The sequence below is a fragment of the Cynoglossus semilaevis genome, chromosome 13, assembly GCF_000523025.1.
Source record: "Cynoglossus semilaevis isolate Cse_v1.0 chromosome 13, Cse_v1.0, whole genome shotgun sequence".
Lineage (NCBI taxonomy): Eukaryota > Metazoa > Chordata > Actinopteri > Pleuronectiformes > Cynoglossidae > Cynoglossus > Cynoglossus semilaevis.
Window position 1 is genome coordinate 10,514,934 of NC_024319.1, and position 12,048 is coordinate 10,526,981.

Sequence of the window (12,048 nt, forward strand, 5' to 3'; positions counted from 1 at the left end):
TTTGCTAACCAACCAACATTTATGCTGACTACGGATTTAGTGAGTGAGTGTCTGAAGTCTGAAGTTTTGTAATGTCTGAAACATTGCAGTGACCACTTTACTCAAAATTGTGGTTGAGATGGTTTGGACAACAGTTGTTAGATGGAGCTGCTAAATGGGAAATCCCAGAGTTGAGCAAGGGTTTTTTTCTTCACTTGGCAGAAAAAACGTTTTTTTTACTAATTTCTCAAGAAATTCTGAGGTGTACAGAAACGGAACTGTTGTATTGTTAGTTCTAAGACACATGTTTTATTTGAATGGTTAAAAGCTTTTGCTTAGTCTAGGTCATCGACTGGAAATGAACTCCTGGGCTGTGCTTTCTTAGGAAACCAACTGTCATCCTGTTTTTATAGTGCTGTATCTCTCTGAGTAACATTATATAAAAAAGCTGAAGTTTCATTTCAGTCATGCAGACCTAACTGTGTTCTGTTTTATCGGATGTTACACAACTGTAACTCTAATAAAATGTTAAACTTCTAGTTTCTAATCGCGGTTTAGTTTTCGAAATGTTGTGCAAAAAAAGAAAAAAAATCTGTCAGATGTTTGCGGTGAGTGTTGACGTTGTCAGAATTGAAACTGTAAACATGTATGTACTGTATTTGGTCACTGAAAGACATATTTCTGTCAGTATTCATATATCAGTTAAACGTAGTACATCATTCTTTGGCTGCATTCTGTGATTGATCAGAGTCACAGCCGTATTTCCTGTTTGCCATCCACATCTAGCTTTACAGTAAGGATTAAGGGTTAATGATAAAATAACTTAAAGATAGGAATGACCGTCTCCGACAAAAGGTTTCGAACTTTATCCTTTATTCGCACGTGCCCACACAGCAAACACACATCGGCCAACGCAACACAATTTTCCGTTTTCCCTTCACGATAAAACTCTACGTATCCGGTGTGATCAACGATACCTAACCACGATCTACGTAGAGCTGCGATAACAAGAACTGGTTACACTAGTTTTAATACAAGCAACTTTGAGTGAATTCCATTACTTAACACACCATTTACCGAAACACGTTTATAACTTAAATTTTGTGTGCTTGACAAATAAAAAGATTTGTGAAGAGTAAATACTGATTTAAAGTATTTACAGTACTGTGTGGTTTTTAATGAGTTTCTGGGAACAGGGTGTAATGCAGAATGAATGAGGCATCGATCATCACGGAACAGCAACTTTCAAAATGGTAAGATATAAAAATAGAAATAATGAGTCAGCTCAGTTGATTGGTCACATCATCTGACCACTAGTTTTCATTAGACAGCAACATATTTGCGAGGGTGAAAGATTTGTGTATATATTTTGTTTATAGTGTTGCCATTTTCTCTGTGGGTGGCTTCGGTGTGTGCTAACCACGTTGGCAATATCTACGCAACATTCCAAATTATGCGCGAGTTTTGTTCAATGACTCATTCATTGAATAAACCCGTTGTCTTCGGTATTTGGCTTCCCTTCGGCATTTCTTTTTACAAAAACATAAATAACATATTAAGTCAGATAAATTAATGGTGTTGTATTTTAGGTGCTTTTATCCGAGTCACTGGGCACAGACGTGTGTTTATCTATTATAATTCCCTGCTTTGTACAGTCTTATCTGTTATAAAAGAAGCAGAATAGAGTCACACAGCGACATCAAGTGGTTCCAATTGACAACAACAAGAAACCGCCTTCTGAAGGTTTGATATTTCGGGATAGAGGGCAGCTTCTACTGCGACTGCATCCCATAATTATTACCTCGAGTGATCTTAAGACATATCAGTTTGGGTCGACTTCCAGACACAATCTCCTCGCCCTTAGATAGACACATGAATAAACTCCCTTTATTAAGCACCATTTGGAAAACACACACACAGACACGCACACACAGAAAATGTATGTTATAGAGAGCAAAAAAAGTAATATAAAATATCAGGAGGGACTAAAAGCATACATTGTTTGAAATTATAAGCTTAAAACCTTACAACAAAATGCATATATAATTAATTTGTCAATAATAATACAAATAAGTTGTGGAATCCCGAAATGCAAGTGCTGTGGAAGCACGCAGGAGGGTACTAAAACAAAATTATACTTTGTAACCGCTTAACTTCTGTTCTGTGGCTCCAATATATGACAGTTACCAAAGAAAGTTTTTTTTCCCCTGATTTTCTTTTTCTAAAAAAATCTCTTCATAAGAACTAATCACTATATATCATTAAAAAAAACAACAATTTATACTTTACTTTCCCTCTTTCCGGGTATCTTAGTACATCCCTAGTCAGCCAATCAGTTGATGTTGCTAAGCAGAAAAACACTGCAACAACAGGCAATTTAGCAATTTAGCTCCGTCAACATGTATCCTTAGTAACACGAAATATATTGCTCCAAACCTTAACTTTTAGAACAAACACACGAGTGACATCGACAGAGAGAGTTTTCTGTGGCAAACCAGAGCACATTACTTCGTAATATACACACTAAATACACTAATTATTGTGATTCTTTTTTTGTGCTTTGAGACAAAACGTCATGTTGAAGTAGGATCTGCTAAGGCCACTCTTAAATACCATCAGGTAAGCCATGTTCTTTCAATTCCTTATGTCTGTACACGATACAAAAACAGTTTAAATGATATAAACAACAACTACTACTAGGAGGAGGCCATTTTACACTGTGTACTAGGATAATTGACTTAAATACTACAACTATTTATCTGTATATTTTTACTGTTTTGATTAGCTATTATTTAACCCACTGCATAGCTCAATATGTATTATTTATACATACTCAGCTATGTTATTATACAATACAGTTGTATTGTGTATATATATCTGTTGCTTTTTGTGGGCTTGGAGACTTGGTTCAGATATGGGAGATGTACAGGTAGGTGCTGCTGATGCTCCAGTCAGGGGGAAACTCCTGCATGGCATGGTTCCTGATGTGTTTCTGCATGGCGGCCAGGCTGCTGCAGAACTCCAGACACAATGTGCACCGATACGGCGTGGCCCCGCCATGGGTTCGCAGATGTTTGATCATGGCCGAGTAGTCCCGTGAGCGCTGCCCACATAAACGGCATTCAAAGGGCTTCTCCCCTTGAAACAGAGAGAAGAACATTGGGTTTTGATTTGGTTGAAAATCCTTCCCAGATGACAATTTAAGTAAGATATCAAATTAATTTTTATTTATTTAACGGAGAAACAAAAGGAGAAAATGCTGTTTTTTAAAATGCTAAAGTAAGTGTAACTATTGTACAGACATAGCATAGTCTTTAATTCCTTTACTACATTAAGCACTAATAAAAAAGACCCTAATTTCTTATTGTCCATGGGCTAAATAACTAAATGAAGGGTGTTAAACAAAGCAGGCTTTCACCCCATGACCCCGTTTGAGTTTCTTAGTTTCAGCCACAGTCAGGCAGAATAGAGGATGGTTCAAGTGACCTGAGAGGCACCCATGAAGGTGTGTATCTGGATGATTGCCTGTCTCTTTGTGTATATGTGTTGAGTTTTTTGTAAAGAGAAAAAACTGAAATTGGCCCCTTTGATGAGGCTGAGTCCATTTCTCTACTTCTGACTGGATTTCTTCTAAACATAGAATATATCTGCATGTCCCAGAAACTAGACATGGACAAAAGATTGTCGACTTTTTGCATTCATTTCCTGCGAAATTTCTAATTACATTTGTTAAGTTGTTAGAGGTCAAATTTTGGTAAAACTGATGAGTTGTCTACCACAGTGGTTTTTAAGTTATCAAACTTTGGCCACCACACACCTGTCTCTTACTTGTGACCTCATCTTCTATAGTAGCTTCCATTTTAAATAAAATAAATACAGTAAATAAAAAACCCAAAAATGTATTCAAAATAATAATAATAATAATAATAATAATAATAATAATAATCCCTTAGTCTCTTAAAATAGGCCACGAAGCAAGTCACCTAGGTCGCCACCTACTGGAGGGGATGAAGTTATAATCAAATTACAAATGACATTGGGTTGAAAGGAGGCGGAAAACTAAGGTGCAAAAATAGCTTGAGCCAACAAGCTTACCTTTTAAAGCATTACCACTTACTGCAGAGACTTAGTACACTGTAAATATATCATGGATTGACTTGTCTGAGTTGACAGTCATGTCTCTTTTACTTAAGTAACATCTGACAAATCAGGCAGTCGTTGCTTTTAAGCGTTTCTTTTGCCAAAATGTTTTTGGCTCATTCCATTTCATTGAAACATGATTGTGGGTGTAATTAGTATGATACACTTTAATACTCTGTGTAGATTGTGTTTTTATTTTTCCCACAAATCGGAAGGAAAGAATATTGCATTGGCCATTTCATCAGGCGTAGCTCTCAAGCTGAGGAATTGTTGAGGAATCAGAAAATTGCAAAGTAAAAGTTTACAGTAAAATGTGTGCTTACCAGTGTGCACCCTGTGGTGGGTGTCCAGTTGATGTTTAAGACTGAACTTTTTGGGGCAGTGTCGGCACTGGTAGGGTTTGTCTCCTCTCTGGTCATGCTGCTTGGATTGTGGCTCACGCTTTAGCCCATATTGTTTTCTGCAGAATCGACAGCCTGCACAGACTTTACCTGTACAAGCATTTATACAGATGTTTAATTACTTATGGAACATATCATTCAATGAAAAGATTACAATGATTTCATTTTCCCACTGCACTGGGGTGCATTAATAAGAATTAACGTGTCAGAAAGGATACCTTTAACCTAAAATCATTTGATTTTCAATTGAAAGACCTAGTGCTAAACTTCAATATCCCATGCTTTATTTTCAGTTTTTTAAATTGTAATAACATATAAATAATATAATGCAACATTTGCAGTATGCCCTGCCAAACTGTAACATTTGTCAGAAAACTACAACTTTATTATTTTTTTAAAATAATAACTTGAAAAAAACATTATATTATCTTAATATCTTAAGTATTGTATAATTAGAATTAGTTGAATTTTAAATGACACGACACAATGGTCTGCATCCTGTTGCAAGACTCTTTCCGGTCTCTGCGCACGCATATACTGTAGCCTCATATCCTGGGGACTAGTTTAAAAATGTGAAGGTGTGATTTTGAGGTTAAGTGTGCACCTTTCAGAAGCCTATGTACTTTTTAGGCCAAAGTTTCTCGAGAAAAATATTGGTCCTACACTATTTAAACAGGATGCTGAAAAAGAAGGGGGTGGAAAAACAAAAATAATGAGAAACACTTTTACACTCACTGTTCTACACAAACTACGGTGTCCTGTTTCTGTTTTTCCTGTCTAAGTGTCCTGTCCTGTTATTATGCTTTGCTGTAGCATTAATCTTATATTTTCATACTTTTTATTAATTACTGTACAAACAAAAAACAACTAGGAGTCAGAGGAAGCATTTTTTTTATCCTAAAAAAAATTCCTGTTTATTCTTATTACAGGCTATTGCATTTCTGTACACATAGAAGTAGTGTTTGCACTAGTGTTTGATTTGAAAAAAAAGTTGTCAAGAGTTGTTTATTTCGAATCTGGCAAGTCTAAATCTAGTTGACATATTTGTGAATTTTATTCCTCTAAGTTAAGGTTCATGTTGTTCTTGTACCGTGTGTAAACCCTTGACTTCAGTCCTTCAGTTATAAGGCGTTTTACCTCTCACCTACAATTGTGGTAGTAAGTGAAAAACCCCTTTTCAAGAATTGTGGTATAAATAATATAAAAGACAAGAGGTTAAATGTCAATAAATAATCTTAAATTAAATTGGCTCACACAAAATGAAACGATTCTCACTGGCAGATGCTCCTTATATTCCCATTCAAGAATACATAATTTGCATATTAAGAAAACTTAAACTTTAGAAAACCAAATGCTATCAATGCAGTCTCAGTTCAAACCTGCCCTTGTCTTACCCGTTTGTTAAAAATAATATAAAATATAACTTGTCTTACCCGTTTGTTAAAAATAATCTATATAAGTAACATTTTTTAATAATTTCTAACAAATTAAAACAGTTTTTTGTTTAATCTGTTATATAACGGTACGGCTTAATTATCAAACTACAGATTCAAGTTTTTATTATATTGATATTAAATTTATATTATGTTTAAATTCAATCAATTTATTGTTGCCCTAATAGATAGATAGACTGATAGATAGATAGATAGCACTTTATTAATCCCTCTGGATTTCCCTCTGGGAAATTTAGGCTGCAGCAGCAGTACAGCACCAAAACAACAGTAAAAACACACAAATAGGTAAAATACAATAAAATACAAACATGAGTAGCATGCAGATGATGACCTTGTATTTTTTTTTGTTTCCTCCAAATACAGAATAATGTATTTATCCTGATTAATCATGATTAAGCCACTGTTGGCCTGTAATTAATTATTCAAATGTTAATAGTTTGAGAGACCTCGTTTATGTATATATATTATTTATTTTTTGGAAAATATTTCTTAATCTCTGAAGCCCAATCGCTTTAGGCAAGCCATGTAGTTAGATGTGTTCAGCCCACATTAGCACTAGTTGGAGGTTTGAATAGAGGGTTTCTCTGAAATCAGAAATATTAAACAAAACATGTCTGAGGCCCTGAGATTAAAGATCTCCCACAAACTCAAATGCACATAGAACTACTTTGGGGTTGGTATTGTTGCAGTGACCTGCAGTCCTGTTTGTGTCACTGTTTATTACACGATATCCTTTGTGATTGTTAAAAGGGCCCAACCACTGCTGCGCTGCAGCACATACTGTACTGCGTGTATGAAGCTCTATCTTGTAACCACACTACTGCTCCTGCTGCACCATGCTCACAAAACCACAACTCTCTTTTATCACTTTCCATTGCACAGTTCAGTATCTTAACTCACAGAGGTTAGGGGTCACAGGGAAAGCTGTGATACTTGTTAAACTGATAAGCTTTCTGCAAAATATCCACCGTCAAAGTCTTGATGTGTCGTGACAAAAATTGTATACTAGTTTTGTAATGAACGCAAAATGCAATGCTCAGTTTGCCTTACCAATTAAATCAGTACCTGATAGTGTAGAGGCTGCGTTCCGTGGTGCAGAATCAGCAGTGAGACTTGAACTGCAGTTTTGGCAGTCTTTAATGCAGTCTGGGCTCGTTTTAGGGACTTGATGAAAACTGCAAAAGAAAAAAAAAATCCTGATGTTGCTATTTGACAAGAGTTCGCTAGCTGTAAACAGCTTGCACTTCACTGGTGAAAGAAGCAGATGGTAACATAAAAAAATCATTCTGCATATATTTTGAACTTTGCAACTCAAGGGATATCTTCCTCAATATAATTTAGAAATCTACATATGACGTTCATATGTCGTAGCAGGGCAGTACACTGACACTGAAAAACAACATTTTTTTCCTCCAAGGTTTTTAACTATTTCTTGTGGTACAGCTGTGACCGGTCTTACTGAAACTGTGGGTGGAAAATCTGAAATATTGCAAAGGAGGGGAGAAATGTAGGGGGCTCCCCTTATCACACTGTTTAGTTACGTACTTTAAAGGATTGCACCGTTAGGAAGGATATGAAAAAAGGGAGAAAAGCCCTTTGTAGGTACTATGTATTCATAGGTAAATATGTTTAACACAGTACAAATTACATAATGAAATATATCATTTATATTTGATAAAATGAGAAAAGAATAATAATTTTTAAATTTTTTTTTTTTTTGCATATATGCTTCTTCTTGCAACCCTTACATTCAAAAAAGTGAAACTACTCTTTGGAAAGTGTGGGAGGCTCTGACACAGACGGCTACCCAGACAGCAGTGACTCAAGCAGTGCAGATTTGCAAAGGAGCAATTGAGAAGATAATTGGGCTCTAAATGAGTATGTGATAGGAAAATTAGGGAGATGTTTTTTTGGAAAAAAATGAAATCTTAATCTTGAGATGACTCACCTGTGTCCATCTTGAACACCACCATTGGAGGCTCTGCGAATCCTTTTTCTCCTTAACAGTCCTTGTTTTATTATGCTGCCCATACCTGCTGCTGCAGTGCATCGGTTCTGTGTGTGATACGGATAGAAGCCCGGGTAGCCCATCACCGAGCTGTGGACTTGGTTTTGAAAATGAGGGCTCAGCAAAGGCAACACGTGGGCCGTAGATAGTGAGAATGGGTATGCTACTGAGGATTGGTTTATAGGTGGTAGAGGGAAGAGGTTTGAATAGTTTTCTGCTAAGCTCTCGCGGGGGTCCACTTGTTAGTGGGGAAAGTGCATGCAGGAAGGACAGAAGAACAGCTGGTTACTGGCCTGGTGATGACGCTGATGTGTCTAGAGTCGGGTGTTGTTGGTATTGGGGAAAGTCTGGGCTTTTGTCTTGGGCATGATGAATTGTTGTGGTTTTCTGCACAAACATAGGTTGAATGATTTTCAGCTACAATGGTTTTGTTGACCTTTTCCTCTGTGGAATAATTGCCTTGAATTTTGTTGTCGTGAGCAAGTTCCTTCTTCTTTGAATCCTTCTCTAGAGCATGATTATTTTCTTCTTCATTTTCACTTTCAATATCTTCTTTTCTGTCGTCCCCTCTGTCCCTTTGGTTGAGTGTATCCAGTTGTTTGCGGCACTGGTCAGCCAGCAGCTGCATGTCCAGCAGCTGGGCAGCTCTTAGCAACAAACACAAATCTTCTTCAGGCACCTCAAGGGTATGGTTGTAGGTGAAGTCCAGGATCTGCTGGAAGGTGTGAGGCGAGAAATGCTCCAGAGTACAACAGGATGGGCTGTCTATGTCATCTTTGGATAGCTGCTGTGCTAGTCTTCTGCTAGCACACGCCAGTACGAGCCTGTGAGCTTTGAATGTGTGACTCTTCACAGAGATGATCACATCACAGAGAGTTCCTGAGCGTCGCAGAGCATCCGCCTGCTCCAGGAAGTGGGGATACTGTGTGTTATTAATTCGAATCATTTCTGAAGTTGGTAGACACTGAAGGTAATTGAAAAGAAAAATACAAATGAGACATCTGTTGTGCAAAATAGATGTTGTGCCTTTACTAATCGTTAATCACATTAAAGCCACAGCAGCAGGAAATCTTTATGAGCTCCAGGAAGGGTAATTATTTGTTTAAAATAAATAACAAACTACTCATGATTACATAAAATTAATTTAAGAGAAGTTGGTACCCTTGCTAAAATTGTATAACATTTCATTGTGTTCACTGAAACTTTTTAAGTTTTTTTTTTTTTCCTGATGCTTGCAATGCAAAGAGGAAGCTTTTTATACATTTCAAGCAGAAATATAACTCTGGGCTCAAGCTCACCTGAGAAGGATGATAAGAAAGTGCAAACATGTCCTGTTATGGTATAAGAGTACATCAGTAGCCATGCTACGGACACTATACAACTGCTGAGGTTGGTTACATATAAAAAACGCAAGATGCTGTGAACGTAACGTCGCTTTTAGGAACGCTTTTATTATGGTCTGACTTATACATTGTTATGGTTTGCTGTGATTACAATATGCAGTAGTCTTTATCTCTAGTAGTGAAGCCTGTAGTGCCATCAGGAATATAGGTCACCTGCTGCACTGGAGGCTTCTATTCCAGTGCTATGTAAGTTGCGTTTATTGACGTGATTTAAACAAAAGTTAGCTGCTGCTTGTACGTGGCACGGCTTTATTTTTTAAATTACGATGAAGCTTAATTTCAATTGCATGTTTAACTTTAATGGAAAAGGCTTTTAACTTTTTCCAAGGCGGCAGGATGCTGTAATAGATTTGCCTAGAGTGGAAAAGTAGATAGAAAAAAAAAAACCATTTAAATAGAAAGGCCAAAGAGAACTAGAAATAGATAAGTCAAAGTACAATAAATATGCCGATTAAAATTTTCACCTTAATAATAATATATAATAATATCTTCATGTTATACGAAGGTTACTCATAGCAACGTTTTAATGTCCGAAATCTTTAAATCTTTCATGTTCTCGTTTACTACTCTTTTTTTAAATATCAATCTTTTTTACAGCATGGTGCAATTATTTTATTGCACATTCAAACTGCCGAAAATGTGCTCAATTCACACTGTTGTCTGATATTGTGTGAATGTTTGGTTGATGTGTTGCTGGTAGCTTTGATATCTGGCGCTCACATACACACTCTAAAGCCGCAAAGCTCTGACAGTATATGAAACCATGACTAATGACTGTACGCTTGAGTAAACATGAGTAAAGTTTAAACATACAATACAGTTCAGCATAAATCAAGTTTGCGCAGGAGTGGAATATTTAAATATGCGAGCATTTCACGGAAAATAGAACAATTAAGAAAACAATAAAAACCTAAGTTTATCAGTGTAGTTTTTAATCAAACCTCTAATCTATAAAAACACACATATATGTATATATATGTATATATCCAGTATATACATACATATATATATATATATATATATTACAGTTTTGGTATTTTGTATCCTTTGACTGTGATTGTAAAAATTAAGTAGATGCGAAAAAAATTCGTTTTCAGTTTCGGCACTTACTGTAACTTACACATACCTCTGTGTGCAGTCTTAAATCTATTTCTCTTTTTGTTTCTTATCATTTAAAAAACTTCATACTGTAGGTTTGATTTAAATGTTTATTGTTGTTTAAGATGTATATAGATATAAAAATGTGTGCTGTGCACTTAGACAATATAGGGCTGCAACATTGCGATACAATATATATATTTATAAAACCATAATCAATTTATGTTGTTATAATATATTGTCAGCTGTAATATTAAACTATTATGTTAAATAATGCTACATCCTCTAGTGGTATAAAAAATGTGTCGAGTATTTTTAATTATGACACATGCCGCTATATATTTTTACAAAATATTAAAATACCCTTATCTGCTATTTATATGTATTACAGTCGGAACAAAACAAGAAAAAAAACATTTATCAAGGGTTTGATAATACCTAAATGTTAAATCAACTGCACTTTCTTTCAGCTCTTCGTTATATCTACCTTATAATTGGAACTCCTCTGTATTCCTATCCGTCATGCTACCGACACAACTGTCGCCGTCTTCTAAACTGCCGCTGTTCTAAGGCATTCTATTCTTCATACAATTAATTTTCGAGAGTTTTTGTGTCATACCAGATTTCACTATCAGCTGTCTTCCATCTACAGTCCCAGGTTCAGATGATGCAAGTCTGAGTGTGTATTAAGTCCACCTGACCCAGTCCATTTAAAGAAATATATTTTGAAAGCACTTGCCTTATTAACTGAACTGAATTGTGCAATAATATTTTTCCCTCACTTCACTCAAATGTTGATGTCTTGTGACATAGATAGCAGATCTTTAAGATGCGAGCCAACACTTTAACTCACTTTACTTTGTGCAACATTTGTACATACAGTACAGTACATCATCTATATACAGTACAGGGTATAGGTTGCCGTGTTGATGCACAAACATTAATAGGGTAAAGTCCCAGTAAAAGCTTACCACACAAGTCTATTTATATCTGAACACAGAAAACACACCTATGTATTGCATTTGAGTCTTTGATGAAAAAAAGCTGAAGCAGAAAGCTTTGATTGGGACACTTACCCCGTATTTAGCCACTACTCGTCCAATAGAATAAGGAATCAACTCACATCATGATTGCGAAGTGTCTTCTTAAGTGACATGACGATGAGTTCAGCTTTGCTATGGGACAACGTGGTTTCCTCTCTTGTCTGTGCAGTCCCTCCTCTCTTGCTCATCTCTTTTGATGCCTTGCCAGTTGAGTACAATGTTGGATGACTTAAACACACAGGGTGTCTTTTTTAACTCAATGATATTATCGTGGCACTTAAGCTGTAGTTCCTTTATTGTATCCTGTAAACTAGTAAACATTTTAGTAAACAGAGTAAAACTGTGTGTGTGTGTGTGTGCACACGTGTGTGTGTGTGTGTGGTTTATTAGTTTGAAGGTAACAGGAGTTAGGGTTCATTTATTGAGACTGTTAGTATTTGTGTCCTCACAAAAGAAAAACACAAATGTGGACGTACATCCTTTTTGACTTATTTAGGATCATTTCAGGCGTTTTCTCTTATT

At 36.1% G+C, this 12,048-nt stretch overlaps 2 protein-coding genes across 3 annotated transcripts; both read right to left on the minus strand.

The window, feature by feature from the left end:
- Positions 1–1,844: 1,844 nt before the first annotated feature.
- LOC103388554 (zinc finger and BTB domain-containing protein 16-A) lies at positions 1,845–8,196 on the minus strand. 2 transcript variants are annotated; one of them, XM_017037718.2, is made up of 4 exons: positions 7,923–8,196; positions 7,040–7,149; positions 4,443–4,610; positions 1,845–3,117 (listed from the first exon to the last, which is right to left on the minus strand). In XM_017037718.2, exons 1-4 carry the CDS (start codon positions 8,063–8,065, stop codon positions 2,888–2,890), a joined length of 651 nt encoding a protein of 216 aa, XP_016893207.1. In that variant the 5' UTR covers positions 8,066–8,196; the 3' UTR covers positions 1,845–2,887. The 2 variants fall into 2 exon arrangements, with proteins under 2 accessions (XP_016893207.1, XP_024917621.1); XM_025061853.1 differs by having other exon boundaries at positions 7,025–7,149.
- Positions 8,197–8,199: 3 nt separating this feature from the next.
- Positions 8,200–11,748, minus strand: LOC107989395 (zinc finger and BTB domain-containing protein 16-A-like). Its single transcript, XM_017037661.2, has 2 exons — positions 11,560–11,748; positions 8,200–8,946 (listed from the first exon to the last, which is right to left on the minus strand). The coding sequence occupies exon 2, from the start codon at positions 8,926–8,928 to the stop codon at positions 8,200–8,202; it is 729 nt and encodes a 242-aa protein (XP_016893150.1). The 5' UTR covers positions 8,929–8,946; positions 11,560–11,748.
- Between the last annotated feature and the right edge of the window lie 300 nt (positions 11,749–12,048).

Coding starts and splice junctions, on each gene's coding strand:
- LOC103388554 (XM_025061853.1), bottom strand. CDS start 8,065: ATGGGCTACCCGGGCTTCTATCCGTATCACACACAGAACCGATGCACT. Junction 7,150..7,922: donor GGTGTTCAAGATGGACACAG/GTGAGTCATCTC, acceptor TTTCTTTTGCAG/TTTTCATCAAGTCCCTAAAA. Junction 3,118..4,442: donor CCACCACAGGGTGCACACTG/GTAAGCACACAT, acceptor CTCTGTTTCAAG/GGGAGAAGCCCTTTGAATGC.
- LOC107989395 (XM_017037661.2), bottom strand. CDS start 8,928: ATGATTCGAATTAATAACACACAGTATCCCCACTTCCTGGAGCAGGCG.